At 53.9% G+C, this 22,915-nt stretch overlaps 1 protein-coding gene across 1 annotated transcript; it reads left to right on the top strand.

Annotated features, from left to right (window-relative positions):
• The first annotated feature begins 1,896 nt into the window (after positions 1 to 1,896).
• Positions 1,897 to 22,686, top strand: Frmd1 (FERM domain containing 1). Its single transcript, XM_059272483.1, has 11 exons — positions 1,897 to 1,999; positions 6,217 to 6,293; positions 7,313 to 7,403; positions 13,291 to 13,370; positions 13,800 to 13,876; positions 14,899 to 15,085; positions 16,026 to 16,181; positions 16,748 to 16,813; positions 17,603 to 17,777; positions 19,221 to 19,517; positions 22,496 to 22,686. Exons 1-11 carry the CDS (start codon positions 1,897 to 1,899, stop codon positions 22,684 to 22,686), a joined length of 1,500 nt encoding a protein of 499 aa, XP_059128466.1.
• Positions 22,687 to 22,915: the final 229 nt, after the last annotated feature.

Here is a 22,915-nt window from a genome sequence, read left to right as displayed (position 1 = left end):
AACATCATGTAGAGCATTGTTGACTAGACACTCCTGGGTGCATACTGCTCAGAAACAAAGTTCCAAGGCTGTGACATCAGACGTCCTTCATGCCAGCCTGAGTCCAACCAGGAAGTGAAATCCACATGTTGGCAAAGCTTGCTCTCACCTTTGTTTTGGGGGAAGTGTTCCTTTCTACATCCTGAAGCTTTCATGGGTCCTTTCCCAGGCTGGGCTCTGCCCTGGAACCTCTGGCTAGGAACCTAAGGTCCCCATAGCAACAGGGCAGGAGCAGCAGGGCAGCAGCAAGCTTGGCAGATGATGTAATGAGGGACTAGGCAAACCCAGGGGAGGGGGAGGAGCCATCCTGAAGTGTGAACTTTTTGCTGTCTCCTCACTCCCACACCCCCACCCCCTAGCTGAGGTTCGAACCCAGGGCCTTACACTTGCTAGGCAAGTGCTCTACCACTGAGCTAAATCCCCAACTCCACTCTTTGCTGTCTCACCTCTTTCAGTCTGTGCCACAGAGAAGACCCTCAGTCCCCAGCCAGGGCATCAGACTTTGGATGTTAATGGCATGGAATACATTTTCTTTTTTTCCCTCTCTGTCTCTGTCTCTGTCTCTGTCTCTCTCTCTCTCTCTCTCTCTCTCTCTCTTTCTCCCTCTCCCTGAGGTGGGATGCAGGGTCTCACACTGTTGCTCAGGCTGACTTTTGAACTTACAATCTTCTTGTATCTGCTTCCAAAGAGCTGGGGTGCTAGGCGTGCACTACCACACCTGCTTGTCAGGTTTTACTTGGACAGATCACCTGAGATCATAGGTGGGATTATTTTAAGAGGTAAAAATGGCCAAACAATCTAATGGCACAATTTATAGTGGCCCAGGATTAAGTCCCTTGATGTAGAGTGTTTCTGCCTGCTGCTGGGGTGGGCTCCCACAGTGTTGAGTGCACACCAGTGTACAATGAGCAATAAGGTGAACACCATACTCAAGAGATGGGGTTGGCACTGCAGAACATCTCCCAGCTGTGAGGCTCTCGGTGCTGAACAAGGGGGGGAAGACAAGTACGTAATTAAATTGTGTGTTAATGTGATGTAATGAGAGGCCAAGTGCATGCTGGGGGTGTGGGATGTGCTTGGAAAGTAAACAGCAGAATGTGCTTACCCAGGCTGGGGAGGGAGAGCAGAGAACCCAGAGGACTCTCATGAGGGTGATTGGCTAAAGACCAACATGACTGTAACCCCCAGTGGTGTGTGTCTCTTGCCACTAGCCTCTTGCATCTCTGCCAAGGGCTTCAGGCTCTTCTGAGAGGCTAAGCTGCTTTCAGTGATCCTGAACTGCTTTCCCCTAAAGACATCCTCTCTCCCTGGAGGGAGGCTTAGGGACATCGTCACAACACATGAGCAGAAGTCTGCCCAGCATAGCTGACGCCAGTCAGTAGACCTGGTAGACCTGTTAACCCATGCTCCAGAGGATACCTCCCCAGCTGCCTGCCCAAGACTAGTCATCAGGAGGAACCTGAATGTGTGACACACAAAGAATTTTTCTAAAAGCAACATCAGGGCCCACAAATGACTGTGTCTCGGGACTGGGGCCCAAACTGAGTCCCTCATGTCTACAGCTGAGGGATAAATGCATGAGACCTAGAGACCCCAGCATCCTCTGCCAGGCAAAGGAGCCCACCTCAAGTCCCCAAGCAGCACCAGCCTTCAGGCTGGAAACCTATCTCTACCCCCCAACCCTGGAGCTAGGCAGCCGTGGCCCCAAATGTGTTAACTGTATAAAATATACCTTTCTCCTAAACTATAACCCCAAATTCCGAGGATGAAGAGCAGAGGGAATAGCAGGCAGCCTTCTGTAAGTGGGACACTGTGGACAGGTGGATACCTGTTTAGGCAGCATGTGTATTTGAAAGAATGGTCAACGGCCACACTATTCGACATACCTTGTCCGAAAACTCAGGTCTGACAGAGTTGGAAGCATGTGCCTTGCAGGCAGCAAATGGAGTCCCTCGGAGAGGTCTGTCTGTCTGCAAGCTCCTGCAGCTCTCCCCTCTGGCCATCAGAGTCAAGCAGCCGTAAGAGGAGTGGGCTCACGGTGTGTTATTCCTTCTGTTTGCAGCGCTCCGTGGCTCAAGGCAAGCAATGTTTACACTCATAACTGGATGCAGAGAACACTAAGAATCTGCTCTCTGAGCTGACCGAGTAAAGTCCAGAGCTGAGGAGGGCACTTAGGGAGGGCACCCCAGTGGCCAAGCTGGAATGAGCTGCTCCATGCTTCCCACCCTGCATTCTTCCCCCAGCTCTGGCTTCTTTACAAGTGATTAGGAAGCCGGCCACACTGGGGAATGGTACACAGAACTGACCTGGTGCATCCCAGGGTCCTTTGTGTCCAAACCAGGAGATCTGGCAACAGTGACAGGAGGTGGCGTTGCAGGCTCCAGGGCTCAAGCAGTCCTGAGCCCAGTAACAGGGTAGACCTGACCTTTCCTGCCCCGGCTCTGAGCCAGGGCTTTCCCTGCACGAGGTCTTTCTCCATCACTTGAAGGACTGGTGGGACTATCAGAGTGCACTGGGCATGGAGGGAAGAAGCTTCCCATGGAGACACAAGAAGCTAAGGAACATGCAGAGCCTGTCTAGACGCTGGCACTCATGCCCCTAAGCTGGCCCTCTGTACCTATGTTTTGATGGACAGTTCAAAAGTAGCCAGGGTGATGCATGGCATTCCTGGATAGAACTTTGAAAGGTTCCTGATTCAAACACCTCCGCCCCCTGCTAGAGAGCATGGCCCAGTAGCATAATCTCTAGGGGAGCGACCATAGAGGCAGTGGGGCAGGATCTCCAGAGACTCCCATGCCACCCATGGGTCCCCTGTGCTGTGTCCCACACACAAGTCAACTCATTCCATACTCCTGTCCCACAGACCTCATGAGCCATCCCAAACCCAGTCTATGTCTTGACCCAGCACCTACCACTAAAGGCATTTAGGAAGAGAAGGGTAGCCCATGCTTGGGGGACGGCAGGCTTGAGCCCGAGGAAGCCCCCTCTCCCCTGGGCGTCAGGCTCTGTGATGTGACTACAGCTGAGAGGTGACAGGGAGATGAAACACACACACTGTGGCATCAGCACAGAATGACCCCTACGGATGCTCTTCCCTTGGATGAGTATGCTCAGGCTCCTCATGGGAGCCACTTTTTCTACTGGGTGAACCTGTCTGAGCTCTTCAGGGCCTCCTACCAAGAGGCTAGAGAGGACCAGTGTGTAGGTATGTACATTCCCAATTAGTGTATGCTTGCTCTGGGCATTCACATACAGACACATGCAGGCACAAAGGTGCATGTGGGGTCAGGCTATGTCAGTCTCCTGTATAATTTACATACTGTAACATTGCTTTCCTTTAAAACAAACAATTTCACAAATCTTAGTAAGTTTAGGAGTTTTACCACCGTCTGATACAGCGTGGGTAACTCCAAACTGAGCCTGCCCACCTCAGCCCCCTCCACGGGCAGTCGCACACCCATCCGGGCACCTCACCTTGCCTGGACTTCTCGTGGGTAGAATCAGCAGGCAGCACCCCAGTTTCTGATTTCACCTTGTTAGTGCTCTGTTCCTCTTTATTGCTGAAGGTTCCTCCTGCTTTGGCTCTGAAGACTGTCTTTTTTATGTGTCGATCTCCACAAAGCTTTGGTTCTGGAACATTCTTGGCAGGCTAGGTAGAAGAGAGAAGATAAGTGCCCAGGAGAAGGGAGGACTGGGCTGAAGAGAACCAGGGTCCTGAGAGAAGCTGAGCAAGTAGCTTCCTTTCTTCCTTGTGCTCCTATGCAGTGTGAAGTCACAGCCTGAGTCAGCCCAGTGCCTCCACCTTGATCAGCCTAAACCAGAATATGTCACATGGGGTTGGCACCCACATGTATAGGCGTTACAACTGCAGATCCGACCAAATTCCAGTAACAGATATTTAAGTGGAGCGGAGGAGACGGTTCCGTCAGTAAAGTGCTTGATACTCAAACACAAGGACTTGAGTCTGATCTCCCAGAATGTATATAAAAATCCAGGTGCAACCCATGCCCGTTATCCCAGCACCGGGGTTGGGGACAGGGACACGAGGATTCCTGGAGCTTGCTGGCAAACCAGTCTAGCTGAATCTATGAGGTCTGGGTTCAGTGAAGAGACCTTGTCTCACAAAACGAGGTGGAGAGTGATGGAGGACAGCCAATGCCAAGCTCTAACTTTCCCACACACATGCACATGCATACACACACACACACACACACACACACACACACACACTAGGCTCCACCCCCATATACCCACATCAATATACGCACCACCCCCACATATACACACATATGCGCATGCAAAATATTTGAAGAAAAATACTACATGCCCTGGGCACATGCCCTTTCCCTCACTATTCCCCCAAACGTGCAGCACGACAAGTATGTTCATAGTGTGTACTTTGATGTTACCAGCCACCCAGAGGAGCTCACAGGAGCAGGGACATCACAGACAAGCTATGATTTTGTGTAATGGACCTGAGCATCTGTGGATCTTAGCTTCCTGGACTTGGAACCAGATCCCCGCAGAGACTGAGAGGTGGTGCTGAGGAGCGGTGCCCACTTGGGGCCTAGTCACATTTCTGTTTCATCAAGACACAAAGCTGTCGCCTTTTGCAGAGCTAGAGGACCATGGTCCCTGCCTGTGGTCCTCGGGGTGTTGTTGTACAGGGTAACCGGGGTTGGCTAGGCTCAGTCGCTGTAGAGCATTACAGCTGCCTGGCTGGGAGCTTCGGGGCATCTTCAGGAACTGGTGCATTCTCTGTGAACCTGTCACTTCCCAGGCATGCTGCTGCTATGGCCCTTGGTACTGGACAGCCTGTGAGTCCTGGGTTATGAGCCACCAGAGACTACCTGTTTTAGAAAATCTATCACATGTATCGGTAGTAACATGAATCTGGAGATGTGTGTGACCCGCTTGCCAAGTGTTACCCTGTAGTGCATCAGCCACAGGGCCCCTGACTGCAGACCAGCACTCTGCCTGGCCCAGTACTGGCCACTGCATCCGACTCTGGCTCCGGGATGACTCCTGCTGCCCTCTCAGGACCCCTGGGTGCTGCACATGGTGGAGGTGCTGCCAATGGTCCCCTCCTGGCTGCAGACACAGTTGGAAGAGTAACCAGCTGTACTTCACTGCTGTGTTGGAACTGATGCCTGCCTTCGGGGTGACTCCTGCTCAGACAGGGAACAGGTTCTGGGAACACAGTGGAATAGTGGTATAGTGTTGAGAGCCTGGATCTGTGTTCTAGGGGATGTTTTCCATTATCTCAGTGTGATGGACATTGACTTTACCTGATGGGGAAGAGAGCTAGCCACAAGCATCCATGGTGTAGCAGGGAGTAAGTCCCCAGCCTGAGCGGAGAGGGTTGGCAGCAGGGTCTGAGCTACCCCCAAGCTGTGCCAGGCTCTCCCAGCTAGACTCTAAGTTCCTGGCCTGGACCCTGCCTGTTCAGAGCCTGCTGTGTGTCAAACTATTTCTCTTGGATTCTGAAGCAGGACTTCTTTAATGCTGTCCCCAAGTAAGACAGGAAAGACCTCTATACCTGAATGACCTGCCCCCTGCTGAGTGCTGATCCTTAGTATTCCCAGGTGCCTGCCCCTCCTGGCTGGTGGCAGATGTCTTGCTCAGTCACATAGCTGTGACTTCTTAGTGTCCATTCACTGTGAACTGCATGGCCTACTTCTTGGCCTTCACCACTTGCTCCCGAGGAAAAGGATGCTACGGTTCTGGCCTGTGTATGGTCCTGCCCATCCTCTGAGGAGCTGAAGGGGCATCTCATGGGAGTCAGGGCTCCATCACCTCCTGCCGGGACACACAGTACTCCCGGCCTTGCATCTTGCCTGGGAGTGGTGCCATTGCTTGTCTGCATTCCTGCAGCCTCCACACACCCAGAATGACAGCCCTGACCTTTGTCCCTGCTCAGCCACTGGGTTCCCGGTCTTTCCCAGACAGTGTCTGGACAGGGCCAGCAGAGACAGTGCAGCTGCGTACAGGAGGTGACAGCACCCCCCCTGCACTGACAACCGGGGAGGACATGGGAGAACTGGCATACTGGTGCCACCGAGTGGGAGGCTCAGGACTATCCAGTCCCTAGCTCACTGTCTTCTGCGGGAAGCAGTGGACAAAGCCTGGTTCTGAGAGAGCCCTTGTGTACTTCCCCCACAGAAACCAATACCTGAGACTCTGAGATGAGCTCAGAGCTCAGGGACATCCTAGTGTTACTGCCCACCTGGGAACAACTGCGGCTGTCAGTGGAGGTAAGTGGAGAAGCAGCGGGGTTCTGCATCCAGAGGGATGGGCAGGACAAGCGGGGAGAGCAGGGGCCATGCATGGGTCCATCAGGACCAGGCCAGGCCATGGAGACTTTGCATCTTGAGGGGTGGGGGACAGCAGGAGCCGTGTGTCCAGAGGGTTGTGGGGTGGACCACGGAGGCTGTGTGTCTAGAGGGAACAGTGACAGCAGGGGCGTGTATCAGAAGCTCCAGGTACAAGAGTGCATGGGACCTCCACTTCATGATGAAGTACCCACTGTAGCATAGTAAGCACCAACCTGACCATTCACCTGGAGTCTAACATCTAACAGGGTGCTGGGCTGCTTGGTGCCCACTCTGTATCCAGTATCATGGGCTTCCCGGTCCCTCATGGTGTCTGGAGCCTCTGCAGGCTGAGTTTATTATGTGAGACCTGCCCGACCTCTAAGTACCCTGTGTCTCCCATTCTCTATGATGGTGACCACATATGAGAGAACATGGTGGCCCCAGAGGGTTCTGCGTGTGACTTTTCCATCCTCTTGCCCTTTGCCCCTGCCACATTGACAGATCTCTAGCTGCTGCCTTCTTGAGTCTGCTCTCTGAGTCATCTCCACTGTCAGGAAGGATGCAGTGTCACGGGCACACCCTCCTCCCTGGGCCACACAGTTTCTTCCCTAGCTTTCCTTCATGCTTACTGCGATCCAGGCTGTGGGTACAGAATTGTGTCATCCTCAGTTAGGCTCTTCAGCCCCGGGGACAGGGAGGGGCGTGCTACTGCATGAGGGCCCTCACCTCTACCTGGAAGCCAGCAAATGCTACAACAAGGTCCACTCCCAAGGCTGTTCTTCTGGGAGAGCAATGTTTAAATTTGTGCTTTGGAAACAACTGAGGGGCCCAGGCCATGGTCCCTGGCTCCATCCCCTGCCTGAGCAGATGACACTGCTCCCCTCTGACCCAGTATCCCTGCCATCCAGGGGTCTTACGGGGAAGTTCTGCGTGTGTCTTAAGCCCTCCCTCTATTCCAGGTCACAGCCACAGGACAAGAGCTCTTCCAGCAGGTGTGTGACATGGCACATATTCGAGAAGCCCACTTTTTTGGCCTCAGCATAATCAGAAGTAAGCGTTGCTTGGCAACCCCAGCACAGGCTACCCAGGGGCAAGAAAAGGGGATCCTTGGAATTCGGGTGTATCTGCCTTGCCACAGACCCTGCCCACAGATACACCAATAAGGCTAACAGGCAGCTGGGCCATCATGTCCAGATTATGTACACACATGCACAAATACTTGTACATATACACCACAAAATGTATATACTACTCACACAAGTATAGAGCATATGTGTATACACACACACACACACTCACACATCACAAACGTGCACATAAATATAGACCACACACATAACACAAGCACCCATCACGCACTATATACATACCACATGCCATATATTCTCATACACATACAGTTCAACCACGGACTCCCTCACACATTCATTCACACGCAGTTACCATACACATTCAAACACACATGCCCATACTTTCCTGCTGAACATATGTGAATAATTATGCACATAGTGCATGTCCATACATCAACACACAGGCACACTCACTCATGCTTAAGCATGTGTTCACCCCGCACACCTGTACATTCACATGCTCGTGAATATAAGAACCAAGTTGGACAGGAGACCAAGGAGCTCCAACCCAGCAGAGAAGGGACAGGAGAAATGGGGAGCTTAGGCAGGCCCGGCCAGTAGCTGGCCATGGAAGGCAGTATGGAAGTGGCGTGTCTGAGCAGGGGGCGGCATCCCCCAACTACATCACACTCTCTGTGGAAGCAGCTCTATGCAGATCTGCCTGCTGTGTCCTGGTCTCTGTATTCAGTCTCTGCACTGACACTGCTATTTTTCTTTCTTTCTTTCTTTCTTTCTTTCTTTCTTTCTTTCTTTCTTTCTTTCTTTCTTTCTTTCTTTCTTTCTTTTTCCGAGACAGGGTTTCTCTGTGTAGCTTTGCGCCCTTCCTGGAACTCACTTTGTAGACCAGGCTGGCCTCGAACTCACAGAGATCCGCCTGCCTCTGCCTCCCGAGTGCTGAGATTAAAGGCGTGTGCCACCACCGCCCGGTGACACTGCTATTTTTATTGGTGCAGAAAAGTCGCAAAGCTCCCTTTCCCGTGGGCTGTGATGGCCACTGTGTGTGAAGCTCCTCTTAGGGGAGATGATCCTTGGTCTAAAGGCCTTTCCAGGGTGCTGCTCTAGAGAAGGCAGCTGGGACTTGTCCTGTGTCCTGCCTGCAGGTCCCTGAGGCCTGCTTCTCTTGGGCCCTAGAACAGCAGGTGGGATGATGAAGTGATGAAGGCGAAGCCCTAGGGAGTGCTAGGTAGAATCCCCACAGAAGGAGACTCCAGCAACTGCGGTGGGTAGCCCTGTGCTAGTCAGTGGGGCACTGCCTGGGAGAGGTGGGGCGCTTCTCCCTGAGAACCCCAGAATTCAGTTTCCCTGGAGATTCACTTTAAAGCCAAGGGTTCGTTAGGCTGGGATCATGTGATGCCAAGTTACTACAGGTAACTGGTATCTAGTGTGCAAGGCCAAAGCCCCATGGTAGGACCAAGACCAGGCCATGTGTTCTGTGACCTTTGTCTTCTTAGCTGAGGTTCAACGTCATTACCAGGAGCTGTCCACACATTAGGACTTTGACAGCTGGGCAGCCACACCTAGGAAATGGACTTGGGAAATCAGGGAGCAGTCGCAGGGGGCCATGGGTTGTAAGTCCAGGTCTATTCTAGTTGAGGGGCCTGGAAGGGCCTGCAAGGTGGAGTAGCCCCAGCTGAGGAAGCCAGGGAGCACACTGGGGCTTGCTGGGACTGGGAGTGAATGTTTGCTCAGACTGTGCCTTCTCCCAGCAGGGAACATTCCTCATGGGAGGGGTTCAACTCCTGCCAACCAGCCTTACCATCCATCTCCTTCCATGCCAGATGTCTCACCAACTCAGGGAACAAGTGGTCGGGACATGGGCAAGGAAAGAACTTACGGTTCCCTTCCTCTGAGCTGAACTAAGGACTCTCTCTGAACAAGGGTGACATGCTCTGGGCTCACTTGGGGACCTGAAGAGAGCAGAAGGCTGCCAGCTGAGCTGAGCGTGCCACTCCTCCCAGTCAGGTTCTGAACTGATAGACACCCCTCTAACATGTCCCCAGAGCCCTTGCTATGGAGACCTGGACTCTTATTAGCGTGATCTGGAATTCCTTGCTTTAGTTATTTCATGATCTATAATTTGGGCACACATTTGAGACTGAGATATGTAGCAAACAGCAAAGGGTGGCTAGGCATGGCGGTGAGGCATGTGATCCCAGGACCTGGGGCCCAGGGCAGGAGATCATGAGATTCTGGCATCCTGGAATTCGTGGTGAGATGCCTCAGGGGAGAAAAAAAAAACACACAAGCAAGGTGTGAGCCCTCTACTTGCAAGGGCTTGGGACAGGGTAAGAAGAGAAAGACAGAGAGTTGTGCCGTTCTACTTGGTTCTTGGAACTTCTGAAGACAGGCTTATGGCTGCCTTCTCCATCTACTTGGAACTGGCTTTGAGCAGTCTTTCCCTTCATACTAAGTATCAAGGTTAAGAGGAGAAGGGAGGAGAGCTGGACACTTTACCCAGTCAACAGGCCTTCACTTTGTGCCCAGGTACACATGCCTCAGGCTAAGAGGGTGATTCTCACTGCAGAGAGATTGGGAAGGCTTCTGGGGTGGGTATTACCTCGTTTGGCTTGGGGAACCTGTAGTTGGAACCAGGGAATACAGCCGGTTCCTTCTCTTTCCTATAGTAATACACCCCTCCTGAAGATAAGTCTGTTTGCACAGGGTTCTCCAGAGATGCAGTCAGGAGAAACATCTATTTATATGAGGTGAGGAGGGTCAGAGGGAGGTGATAGAGCTCAGGAGACTGAGACTAATAAGTCTGGAGTCTACAGGCAGGATACCAATGCTGTAGCTAGAGCCCAAAAGTTGTGGGTGGCAGCTGTCCACCCTTCCGGGCCTACTTAGGCTCTGTAAGTTTTCAGGAGCCTGGATGAAATCTATCCAACCAGGAAGGGCTATCTGGCAGATGGCCTAACCACATAGACACACCCATGCTCAATGTCAGTGTTGATCCTGAGATGTGCTGGTCTCAGGAGGCTCTGTCTCCCCTAGTGTTGCTACAAGGATTTCTCTTACTGCACTAGAGGCTAGTCTGAGGGCATCTTCCACAGGTCCATAGCCAGGCAACCTCCCTGCATGAACAAGGTCTCCATCTGCCCACCCCTGGTGTCTACTCCTGTGTCATCCTCCTGCTCATCTCCTCTTCCCTGGCCCACTGGATACTTTCTCTTTCTCAACCTACCCATCCCAGGCTACTCATTTCAGGACCTAAGCATGCTAAGGAGTTCACGTGGCCTCCTGGAGTTCTATGGAGGGCCCCACAGTGCAGCTCTACCCAGCAGGGCGGCTGTCAAGGGTGATGATGCATCCCGGTTTCTGTCTTGGCTACAGGGTGATGTTGACTGCAGGGTCAGCCCTTGCCTTGGGGGAGCTGCTGGCTACAGGGCCCAGCTCTTTCCCCTCCACAGGGGCCCCAGGTCACATCAAGCAGCCAGCTAGACATTTTATTAAATCTGGAATGTGGCCACATTCCTGGGTCAGGCTGTACATAGAACCTGTACTCAGCCTGCCATGCCCAAGGGACCTGTAAGAGAAACAGTTCGCCCACAGGGATACAGCCCTGGGTGTGTAGCAGACCCTGCTTGCCTGGGCTATGTAGAATCCCCAATGACCTCATGGGGCTGCCCTAGCAACTGGCTCTGATTTAAAGAGGTTTATCCAGGCCTCTCCTGATGCTGGGATATTGGAAGTGGGAGGAAGCTGCAGGCTTTTCCTTCGCTGAATCATGGACCTCTGGGCCAGAGTCCCCCTGGGGACCACTGTCCACACTGCTCAAGTCACGTGGAGGCAGACAAGATTGTATTTTGACAGTTCCAGGGATTGAACTGAGGGCCTTACATAAGAGAGGCTAGCACTCTACCACAGAGAACCTACATCCCCAGCCCTAGGACTCTGTTTTTTAGAAAACCTTTAGCTTCATAGCAAAACTGAACAGAAAGTATAAAACACCCCATGTTCCTCCACTTACCCTAACCACATCCTCTAGAGGACAGGAGATTTTTCACAGTCCCTGAGCTTACAGGGACCCAGCAGCGTCACCTAGAGTCCGTGGTCAACATGAGGCTCGCTCCTGGGTTTGAGAAAACCCACAGTACCGCCTGGCAGTGTCACCGTGCCAGCTCCTGGGCTCCGTCTTCCCATCCCTCTCCCCACCCTGGAAGCTCTGGTCCATTTTCTGCCTCTTTTCCAGGTTGGTAGTCCACACCACGCAGTGTACAGCCAACCAGCCTCTGGCTCCTGGTGACATTCAGTGTCTTTTCCTGGTGGATAGTTCCTTTCTTCTCAACCCTGACTCATCTTCCAGCACATTCTCCTGCCCGAGGGAGAACTCCTTCACACTGAGGAGTTTGCTTCTTGAACACAGGAAGGTCAGGCCGACCAGATAAGAAAGTTATCTGGTCAGAGTCCTGGGTCCTTGGAGCTAGAGTGGTTGGACCCTGAGGACACGGGAAAGGCATGGAGTCAGGCCTAACACTTCCGGAGAACCCCCAGGTAGTGGAGGAACACTGTTCTAATTGGCCTGCCACATACATTTGTGACCTGAGAGGTCTTGTAAACTGGAAGTCTGAGGTCAATGTGATAACAGCCGGATCCTTTGTGGCCTCTCTGCGGCCTGTGGCAGCCTCCTCCCTGTGCCTTCCCATTGTCTCTCTGTGTCTGTCTTTCCCTGTCTGAGTCCAAGTTTGGAAGGGTGCTTGTCCTTTGGATTCCCCTGACAAGCTCTCTACAGCTTGACTCCTTCATGAAGCCTCATCTCCAACTAGACCCACTGAGGCCCCGGGGCGGGGGGATGGGAGGGTGCAGGGTTAGTCCCACAGCAGGAACAGTGCTGATTGCCGGTGAGTCTGAGAATTCATTGAGAACTCTGCCTTTCTGGATGTGGGAAAGGCTGGCTGGGCAAAAACTGGGAGTCCCCTTGTTCTGAAAGGCAGCTTTCCAGGGTGGGCGCTCTCTTTTGTCTTGCCCTGTGGTTGCTGTCTGTACATTTTCTAATCCCCCAGCCTCCTGTCGATGTGGGTAGCTGTTGCCCCCAGTGCCAGGACCGTGGATCAGGTGTCCTGCTGGCCTTTGGCTCTACCAGCCCCAGCCAGGTGTCTGCCAGGCAGCCGCTGAGCTGGGATGTGGTAGTGGATGACCACCAAATGTGGCTAGCCTGATAATGGCAAACCGTGACTCTGGACCTGATCGTGTATCCCTCACCAGATCCACAATGCCAGGGCACCTGCTTCTCGGTGCCTCCCAGACGGTCCCCTCTCTCTTGAGTCTACTCTAGGGACAGTCACCTCAGTTCTGGGCACCAAGTCTGTGAGAATGACAAAGGGAGGCCCCCGGGGCTCTACGTTCTTCTCCAGGGCACCTGTTTATGCTTTTCCAGCTTAGACAGGAGAGGGACCACGGTCTTCTCCAGAAGCATAGGAAAGCTTGCTTTAGCAAAAAGCGTCTCCAGGAACCCCCTTCTCAGAGCAGCCCCGCTAGCAAGGGTGGCATGGGTCACTAACACTGGTCAGTTTCGGTGACAGGTCACAGGAAGCCCTGCAGATTAGGTCTGCAGACATGGTCAGCATGCTCTCCCCACAGTGAGAACCAGCCCATGCCCTGGGAAGATGCTCGTCATAGCCACAGTCTGAGACTGTCATGTCTTACCCACAGTATCTTGTACTCAACCTCTGAGGCAGCTGCGTCAGTCCAGCTGGGTGCAAAGCTCTGCGTCAACAGACGGACTTGCTCCAGCCGGGCTCGGCTCTTGCCCGATGGGATTCTGGGGAAGAATGAGAGTGTCTTCTCTGCCCTGGACTTCTCTTTTCTAGACAATGAGTATGTGTTCCTGGATTTGAAGCGAAAACTCAGTAAATACTTCTCTCGGGACTGGAAGACGGAAATGCACAAAGTAAGCATAGGACAGAGGAAAGAGCCAGGGCCGTCACTGTGGCCAGGGACTAGGAGGTTCTCCTGGGTTTGGGATGGGCAGGTGCTGGGTCAGGCCCACTCTTTGTCACTGCCATGGTCACCTGTTTGTCAAGAGTTGTCCTCTGGCATACTTGCCACTTACAGGCCTGCCACTTACATCCTAAGAGGGTGGGTGGATCACCAGTCCCATGCCCTCAGTGTGATGCTTGCAACTGCCTTTGACGACATCCCACTTGGGTTTTCCCCTTTAAAGAAAAAATAAGACAAAACAATACAATGAACTGTCACAACCACTAAGACTCAAGTGTGAGACGTCCCTAGGCAGGCCTGTGGAAGCCTCCCCGACCCCATGCATGCCTCACTGGGATTCCTTTCTAGGCTCCTGCTTTTTCCTTTACTCTTCTGACAGAGGGATAAGGTATCCAGGGCGCCCTTCATCACCTTCTTCAGAGTGCAGTTCTATGTGGAAAACGGGAGGGCGATCAGGTAACTGCAAGACGGGCAAATGCCAGCATGCTTAGGGGAAAAGAGAGGTCCCATCACAAGGATGTGATCTCTGCTCGCTGAGGCACGTGTCTCCATCTGGTGGCTGTAGGTGACTCTCGGAGTTGAGCTTTAAATGGGAGCTGTGTTTCCTGCCAGGTTTCCCCAGGTCCGCTTGGGCAGGGAGGTTCCTGGGACGGGTGAGTGCAGAACTGGAAGGCTCTTGCTTTCCGATCAATGGGCTGCCTCGGTACCTGATGACAGGAAACAGCGAACTCTTTAGGGATCATCAAAGAACTAGATATTCTCCAAGCAGAACTCTGGGAAGTTACCAGCGGGGCTTGGGTGTCCTTAGGATGCCCTTTGAAAAGTGCAGATCTGGTGTTGGCACCAGAAAGGGTGAATGAGGGTGTGGAAGGTTCTGGAGTCCGAGGTATGTGACTATAGAAGGCTATAGGGAATGAGGGCATGTGTAGCTAGCTGAAGAATGTTCTAGAGAGTGAGAATGCATGGCTTTGTGGAAAGTTCTAGAGACATCTCAGCAGGGAAAAACACGATGGAGGCCTGTACTGTGGTGAGCAGCCAGGCTGCTTGCCATATTAGCAGATGCAGGAGGGGTTCTCGGGAGGTACGTACTGCTTTGAGTTAGCCGACGGTACTGGCAGGCAGACTGGCTGACTGGGAGGCAAGTCTGTGGCATGGGTTTGCCCCTGTGCCCTTACTAAGGAGTCCTCTCAAATGGCCCCACTTGGACCTGGACCCCAGCTGCCGGAGGGCTACACCCATAGGGACAGACCTTGTCCCTGCTTTCAAGCCCCTGACTTCATCCCTGTCTCACTAAGGGCCCTGTAACAAGAGATGCCCACGTGTATGAACAGGCTAGGAAGTGACCACCAACCGTCCTCAGAGGCCTGTGGACCAGGAAGCCAGGCCTGGGAAGGGCAGGGGGGAAGGGCAGGGGGTGCAGTCCTGGCCGCAATGGGGGGATCCACTCTTCCTGAGCCCTCCGCCCCGCTGCCTTCCAGTGACAAGACGGCCCGGTACCTCTACTACTGCCACCTGAAGGAGCAGGTACTGAGGTCCAGGTGCATGCACAGGGAGGAGGCCTACTTTCTGCTGGCTGCCTGTGGGTTACAGGCTGACCTGGGAAACCACCAGGAGTCGGTCCATGTGGGCAAGTACTTCGAGCCACACGCCTACTTCCCACAGTGGGTAAGCAAGGCTGTGTGGTGCCCTCCTTGGGATGGGGTGGGGATGGGGGAGGGTGGTGTCTGCTCACCAAGAGAAAACTCTGCAATCTATGAATAAGGGGAGGATGAGGGGCTAGGGAGGGGCAAGGGCAGGGAAACAGAGAGGCCCAAGTTCAAGGATGCTCACCTATCCAACAATAACACTGCACAGGCTGGCAACGTGGTGTAGAAACCATGGCCAGAGCAGGCTCTGCCTTAGTCCTACGTACGTCAGCCGGCTCAACAGCCGCAGGGTGTCACCCACCCAGACTCTGTGAAAACAAACAAACCCAAGGACCTAGGCCTCTCTGTGCCTCAGTTTCCTCTCACCTACATCCTAGAAGGAGAGGTCTTGAGCAAGGGTACTTCTTTGTATGTAAAATCCTAGCCTGGCTGCCATGCTGGGCATGGTTCTGGGGACTGTGGGTCCCTCCCACATTCTCCCCCATTGCCCCACCCCCAGCCCCTCTCCTTTTCTGTCCTCTGTGCCTTAGGCCTCACCTATCTGCCTCACAGAGCTGTCTCCAATGCCAGGCAGCCTTGCTGAAAGCTTCCCTCAGCCACACACACTTCTGTCCCTCATTGGAACCTCAACCCTTTGATTTCAGCCATGGTTTCCTCATTGGAGAGTTTTCCCAAGAGCCGTGGCTTTGGGGATAAAGGAACTTTCACAAATTTCTAAGGAGGGCTGTTTCTGTGGTCCTTGTGGGCACCTGGGTGACATAAGAGAGGGGACCAGGACCAAAGATTAAGGGGCATCGCATCCTCACCTTTGGATCTGAGGCTAAGGCAAAAGGCCCAACTCACTCTGCTGAACATGGGCTCTAGCTAGGAAGTTGGCTCTGACTCCAAGGGTGGTGGAGGGTGTCAGCACAGAGAAAGGGCAGGCTGGGGTCTGAGCTAGCTGGGGGCTCTGTCCTCAGATTATCAACAACAGGGGAGCTGATTACATCCTCAGGCATGTGCCTGCCATGCACCGTGAACAGCGGGGCCTGAGTCCCAAGGAGGCCACACTACGCTTCATCAGGGATGCCTGCCGACTTGAGGATGTTCCTGTCCACTTCTTCAGGCTGTACAAGGTTGACCCCATGGTGTCGGAGGGTGGGAGGAACCCAGGGCAGGGGTGGGTATATTCCCCATGGCTGTCAGTGTGACTAAGACTCCAGGGTAGTGTAGGCAGGACTGTCCTTAGGACCTGGTTAGCATGTGATGAGTTGAAGGGTTACTTGGTAGCTGTCCTAGAGGTAGCATGCTGGGTTTCTCTGGTGTTTGAAGTTCTGTCGAACCCAGCTTGCTCAGCCTCCATTATGACTGGTCTGGTCTAACAGTGGGCTGTTTTGCCTGACCACTCTGGCTGCCCCTCTTGTACTGCCTGAGCACAGCATGGCCTCTGTTCTCAGGGACAGTCTCCCACAGGGGGCACCAAGGGTGGAACTTTTGTCTATGAGGTTCACAAAGTTCAAATATCTATAGGAGCATTCCACGCATGTGCCCTGGTTGGGCTGCAGGGTGGCTTGGGCTTATGTAAAGCAACAAGAGGAGCCTAAATAGAGCCCCTGGTCTGTGGAGCCTCTAGCCTGTTGGACGGACCTCCTCCCACCTGCCCCAGGGCCACAGCCTTAACCGCTGACCTGTGTCCTTTCAGGAAAAGAAGGAAGACCACCCTTCCATCCTCCTGGGACTCACTCTGAAAGGAGTGCACATCTATCGGGTGAGGGTCCTTCCCTTTCTCTTCCCTCCTCCATCTTCTGCTGTCCCAACCTGTGCTCTGGTGCCCACATTCCTCTGCTACTGTCTTTCAGGAGGCAGACCACGCTCCACAGCTGCTCTTCGACTTCCCCTGGTCACATATTTCGAAGGTGACATTTCTGGTGGGTGTCTGAAATGGGAGAGCATCCACAACACTCAGGGGCCCTAAGAACAGAGAACGGACAGAGAACCCACAGCTTCATTCTCAGAATGGGGGCAGGAGCTCCCTACGGCCTCTCCCCACCTCCAGGCATCTCCCAGTCCTGTTGGTCCTCATGGCAATTTCTGGCGGCCTAGCCACAGTGGTATTAAGCCTCTGAGAGATGTATAGCTCTGGCCACCACCAATTTCTGAGCTCCCACTCAGCAACAAAGAGAGAGAACATGGTACCTTAGAGATGCACTCACCTTGCAGCTTCTGTCCTTCTTACTTATTCCCAAAGCTATCTCCACTGGAGAGCAGGCTGGCTCTGGACAGTGACCAGGGTTCCCTGCAAATCCTGGATTTAAGACTTGTGAACAGGGAGGTCCTATATAGGAGGGTTGTCCCAGGATCCTTCTACCTTCTCAAGGCTGGGGACAGATGGTACTGAGTCACAATGACCAGAGACCTGTTTCTACAGGAACACCAGTTCTCTACACCAGTGGGCCAGGGCTCAGTCGGGGCTTATGGCTGACATAAAGTACCTCTCTCCTGCTGCTGGGGCAGTTTTCTGGACTGTAAAGTCACATTGCCCTTCCTGTCTGTCCAGGGGAAGAAGCTGGAAATCCAGCCAGAAGGGCTGTGGGCAACACAGAAGCTGCTGTTCTACACGGGCTCTGCCTGGCGCTCCCGGTACCTGCTGCAACTGCTTCGCACCACCCACCAGCTCCACCTCAGCTTGCAGCCCGTGCTGCAGTGGTTACAACAGCTGGAGGAGGCAGAAGGTGGGTATGATATCCACCTGGGTCTGGGCTACACCTAGCTGACGGCCACACATCCTCTCCAGGGTCTGAGGTATAGCGAATCAGTCCTTGAGACCCCTCTCTCACGAGGCTGGCTGACTGTTCTGGGCTCGGCAGCCAGGCCGCACCTTCTGTTACATTCATCATTGCTGGTAGTCATTATCTTCTATCCCTCCCCACCCCCCTGTTTGGATGAAAAGTGGGGATGATCCATCCCTCACTTCACTCTGCACATGATTCTACAGTGTCTTATTCCTCACATCCTTAGCCCTGCAAAGAGCCAGAGACACAACCTGAAGGGAGGTCAGCCTTGGTGCTGCCCAAAGTCCCAGTGTTCTCTCCTTTTCCAAGTCTCCACTAAGAGGAGACCGGCCTTGCCTCACACTGCAAAGGCAGGAGAGAGAGAGAGAGGAGAGAGAGAGAGAGAGAGAGAGAGAGAGAGAGAGAGAGAGAGAGAGAGAGAGAGAGAGGAGAGAGAGGAGAGAGAGAGAGAGAGAGAGAGAGAGAGAGAGAGAGAGAGAGAGAGAGAGATGAGTGTACCTGAACATATTTGTGATTCGTGAGTGAGTGGATCTCCGTGCCTGTGTTAGGTGGCAGGCCCTGGGGGGGTCCCTGAACCTATGGCCCTGTTCAGGGGCCATCTGTGGGAGGCCAGCTCCCACCTTTTTCAGGATTCCTATGAGGAGGAGAGAGGGCTAAGAAAATATTAGATACAATGATAGGGAAGAGGAGAAAGACAGAAACACAGGATAGCTTCGGGAGGACCTGGATCACTACCCTGTGGCCCAGACATTTATTCAAAAGGGCTTTTTATAACAATGCCAAGGGGCGGGGCAAAAGACCACCCCCTTGCTAGATCAAAGCATACCGCACAGCCAAGTGTAGACCCTTCCAAACACCTGGTAACCACGCCCATGGTCAAATCATCCCCTTATGCAGTCCTGCTGGGTAAAGCAAGCTCAGGTTCTCGGACCCTGAGTAATTTGGGCCTCCACAAGGCCCATGAGGATGCTGGGTGCATATTCCATATCAGTGCATCCTCAGAACCAGCAGATACGCTCTGTTTTCAACTAGTTCTGCCCTGGGTGACAGGGCACCAGGTCCGCTCAGCATGGATCTGTGGCTAAGAGACAAGGTGTCACAGCCTGAAGAACCATCACAAGAGGATGTTGGAAGGCTGCTGGTGACAAGTTCCACTCATGATTGCCTGGCTGTCACCATGGGCATGTAGGGTTCATACACACACACACACACACACACACACACACACACACACACACACACACCCCACAGGGTGATGCTTTGCTGTACATACCTAGGCTCTGATGCATCAGCGGGTTGTGGGACTCTGACCAGCACTGGCTCTGGGAATGCAGGAGGCACTTCATCTTCCTCTAACACCAGCTCCTATGTTGTTTTCTACAGAGAAGAAAGGCTACCGGGAATCCTACATCAGTGACCCCCTGGAGCTGGACCTGGACCCACACAGCAGGAAATGCCTGGGCGATGAGGACGACAGGGACAGCAGACATTCCCTCCTCTCACTGCGCTCCAGAAGCCATGGCAGCTCCCACACAGCGAGCATCAAGCCCAACTTCCAGCACAGGGAGTGTGAGGTGTCTGTGGATGAGCCCACAGGGACCGAGAGGCTCTGTGGGAAGACGCCATCCAGTAGTTCCTGGAGCAGCTTCAGCAGCCAGGACACCTGCGCCAACAGCAGAGGTGAGCTATAGGACCAGGTAGCAAAGAGCCCGAGCTGACGGATGCTCATCCGACTCCCCGGATGCAGGCTAAAATGGCCACTCGGGCCTGCACAGTCTCTCACACAAAGCCACTCAGGGTCAGGCAGATCGGTCACTGACACTGTCTGAGGTCACATGCTCAGAGTCTTGTCCAGGCAAAGGGCAGCTGGCCTCTGATGTTGAGTCCAGACTCCACAGGCTACAGTCCAGCAGATGGGCCCAAGTATGAGATCATATAAGTGTGAGCCACTGGCTGCTCCCTGGCCTCAGTATAGATGGGCACTGAGAAGGCGCCGTTCCCAGCTTCCATGAACAGCAATCTCTGCCTCTCCTAAGGCTGACTGGAGCCACTCTGGGGAGGACATGATGTCACATGTCAGATGGAGCCCAGACACCACGGGCTCATCTGGGACTCTGTGCTCCTGTGTGTGTGAAGTCACAGACAGCCTGTGTCTTTCTTGCCGACAGTCCATACATGCAGATGGCCTCATCTCAGACAGTCCTGTGAGGAGGAGCATTTGATCCCTATTTCAGAGTTACGGCAGGAAAGAGCCCAGGGCAGGATGGGCCACAACAGTGAGTATGGGCGGTGTTCTCTTCTTGGTCCTGCTCACTCTCCTCATCCTCATCCTCCTTCTCTTCCTCTGCCTCTTCTCAGCAGCTCTCCAGAGCCCTTCACAGGAGTGTGAATCATGCTGATCAGGACATGGGGCCCAGAGGGCGGAGACCATGCCCCAGGTAAGGTCTCCTCATGGTTCCCGCCCTCTGCCCACCTAGATTTCCAAACTGGGCCCTCTGCACCCTGGAGAGGCCCCCTATAGGCAGCCCAGGAGGTACAGCCAGGCTCTTGGGAAGAGCGGGTTTGGCAGTGACTCTGCTCCAGCCTCAGAGCCTAAGTGAGCAGGCTTGCTGAGTGGCACACCAGGTCCGGGGCGGTGTGGAGCCCTCAAGTGGCTGGACATGTACTTCCACCTTTCACTGACCTCTCATGTGGGTTCTAAAGGGCTGTTATCAGCGCCCCCCCCCCAGGGGCCTAAGACCTTGAGTTCCCACTACCCTAAGGCACCAGAGAGACTAAACCAGAGGCCCCGTAAAACCTAGGCCGAGGACAACGTGGGCTCCATGTTCCCGGCCTGGCATGCAGGCTCCTGCAGGCTCCTACAAAACACCCCGGGGAAAAAGAGGAGACCAGGATATGGTTGACCAGCAAGTGTGACACTGGACCCACAGAGAGTTAGGCAGAGCTAGAAACTAGGAGGAGAGAGCCTGGGAGGGCTGTCAGAGCAGAGTCCAGGCCTGGAGTAGAGCCAGCTTGTTTAAGAGAGGAGCTTGCACCCTCCCAAAGCACCCTGAGGCTCTCAGCTAGAGGCTCAACTCCGGAGGACTGACTTAAAAACGAGGAGGTGCCCTTCCAAGAGCCCCACGGACAACACACCCTGTGCATCGCCCTCCTACCTCCACTGTGTGTCAGGGTCCTCCAGGCAGATCCAACGGCCTACCATGGCTGAAAAGCATAACTCTGAGCATCACTGTGGAGGCTGCTGTCAGCTGATGGGACCCACACAGTCTGTGGACAAGTGTGCTTAAGTGAAAGATGGCCATCCTTGGAATCTCAGGTGCTTCCAGGGCTGGTGTGTGGTGACCACATCCAGAGCCGTTCCTGAAATCCTCAAAGTAGTGAGGCTTCACGTTCAGAAAGGCAACCAGCTGGACAGCACCCCTAGGGCCAGTGTGGACCCCAAAGGGGTCCTACACTGTGGCATGGAGCCTCCAAAGAACTCCTAGAATGCACCAGAGCCACATAGGAGCCCACAGCCCAGCCTGGGGGACCATTAAAGTATCTAGTATATCAGGGAGATTAAGGTGGGCTGGGATATAGAGCTGTAGTATGCTGGGTGGTGAAGGAAACAGGATGGGGCGGCCTAGAGGGAAGCGTTTCATGAGCACTTAGACAGCACACCATCAGGATGGCCTATCAGGTCCAGGACAGGCTGGCCATGCTAGAATCAGAACGGTCTGGGTAGAGCTGGGGTCCTGGAACTGTAGCAGACAAAAAACACCAGTAGTTGGGATGAGAACTACCACACTGCTAAATCTCTCTGTAGGTTGGGGAGGCAGAGGCTGACCGCAGGGGGGACCAGTACCTCCGCAGCCTGGCCGAAGTGTATCTGCACCCATCTTCCTGATACCTTCTGACTACCTCACCTGGCTACACCTGGGGCTGCTGTGCACTGCTGGAGCTGCTGGTGCCCCAAGAGGCCAGGGCTCCTCCCAATGGCAAGAAGTTCATAAACCACCTCTTCCTGGACTAGCCTGGTGAAGACTCACCCCTGCAGGAGTTTGTGGCATAGGCAAGAGCCACACAGCAGCCCTGTCTGTGCCAGCCAGCCTTGAAGGCGGCTTGGTAGCATCCAGCATCACCAGCTTTTGGCCAGGTCTGGGCAAGGCAGTCCCTAGCCCTCGACCCTTTCTGCCCACCATATCACTGCCTCTCCTTTGCCTGCTCACCTGTAGGAGGGGTGGAGCCAGCTCTGACCTTACCCTAGAGGTAGGGGTGGGCCCTGTTCTTCCTGTCTTGGGCTGTAAGCTCCTAGGTCTGAGAGAACCAGGAGACAACATTAGCCCTGAAGCGGCTGAGCTCTTGTCTTATCTGTGAGAGAAGATGTCATAGTGGGACCTAGGCATTAGAGGGAGCCCTATGCCTGTAAAGCCAGCCTAAGCTCTGATGACCCAGAGCTGGCTGCACCACTGTGGAGACACTGGCCAGGCTTCTAGATCACAGCTCTGTAGTTCCTGGTCCCATATCTTTCTTTTAAGTGCTGCACCAAACCCAGAGGCCTCTCTTGCAGTGCGGGGCTCAGTCCCACCCAGAAACCCCTGCCACTGCCGATGCAAACAAGACACTATTGGATGCAAAGGATCCTTTTCCTTTAAAAGAACCCCTTACCTCCTCCTCAGGCTATGGGGGCTCCCTCCACCTGGCCATGACGGTGTTGCCAGGCACCGGTGTAGGGCTGTTTGGGGGTCTCCTCCACTTCCTCACCATAGGCAAAGAGGTACAGGGGCCATTATCATGGGCTCTGGGAGACCTGGAGTGTGGTGGTTATCTACCCGTGGAGTTCTCGGGACTTTTCCTGCCCAGGGTCTAAAGAAGTGCCTGATGTCCCTCTATTTGGACAAGAGGGGACTTGTAGGTCACTGCTGGTCATAAGTTCTTGATCGTTGTGCCCAACACTGGTGTGAGGGCCACATCTGGGCCCCTTATAACTCCCACATTTGTCAGAGTGGAGCACAAGCCGGGCTGGCTGGGTAGGGTGGCACTTGTTCATCTCGGCCTCTCCTCCCTGGGCATCCTGAGCCCAGGCAGAGTGTGTGGAG

The sequence above is a fragment of the Peromyscus eremicus genome, chromosome 8b, assembly GCF_949786415.1.
Source record: "Peromyscus eremicus chromosome 8b, PerEre_H2_v1, whole genome shotgun sequence".
Taxonomy (NCBI): Eukaryota; Metazoa; Chordata; class Mammalia; order Rodentia; family Cricetidae; genus Peromyscus; species Peromyscus eremicus.
This window is presented reverse-complemented; position numbering and strand designations above follow the sequence as displayed.

Excerpts from the sequence above, each read along its gene's own strand:
- Frmd1 (XM_059272483.1), top strand. The coding sequence starts at position 1,897 with ATGGTCAACGGCCACACTATTCGACATACCTTGTCCGAAAACTCAGGT. Across the intron at positions 15,086-16,025 it reads ACGCCTACTTCCCACAGTGG|ATTATCAACAACAGGGGAGC; the intron begins GTAAGCAAGGCT and ends CTCTGTCCTCAG. Across the intron at positions 16,182-16,747 it reads ACTTCTTCAGGCTGTACAAG|GAAAAGAAGGAAGACCACCC; the intron begins GTTGACCCCATG and ends GTGTCCTTTCAG.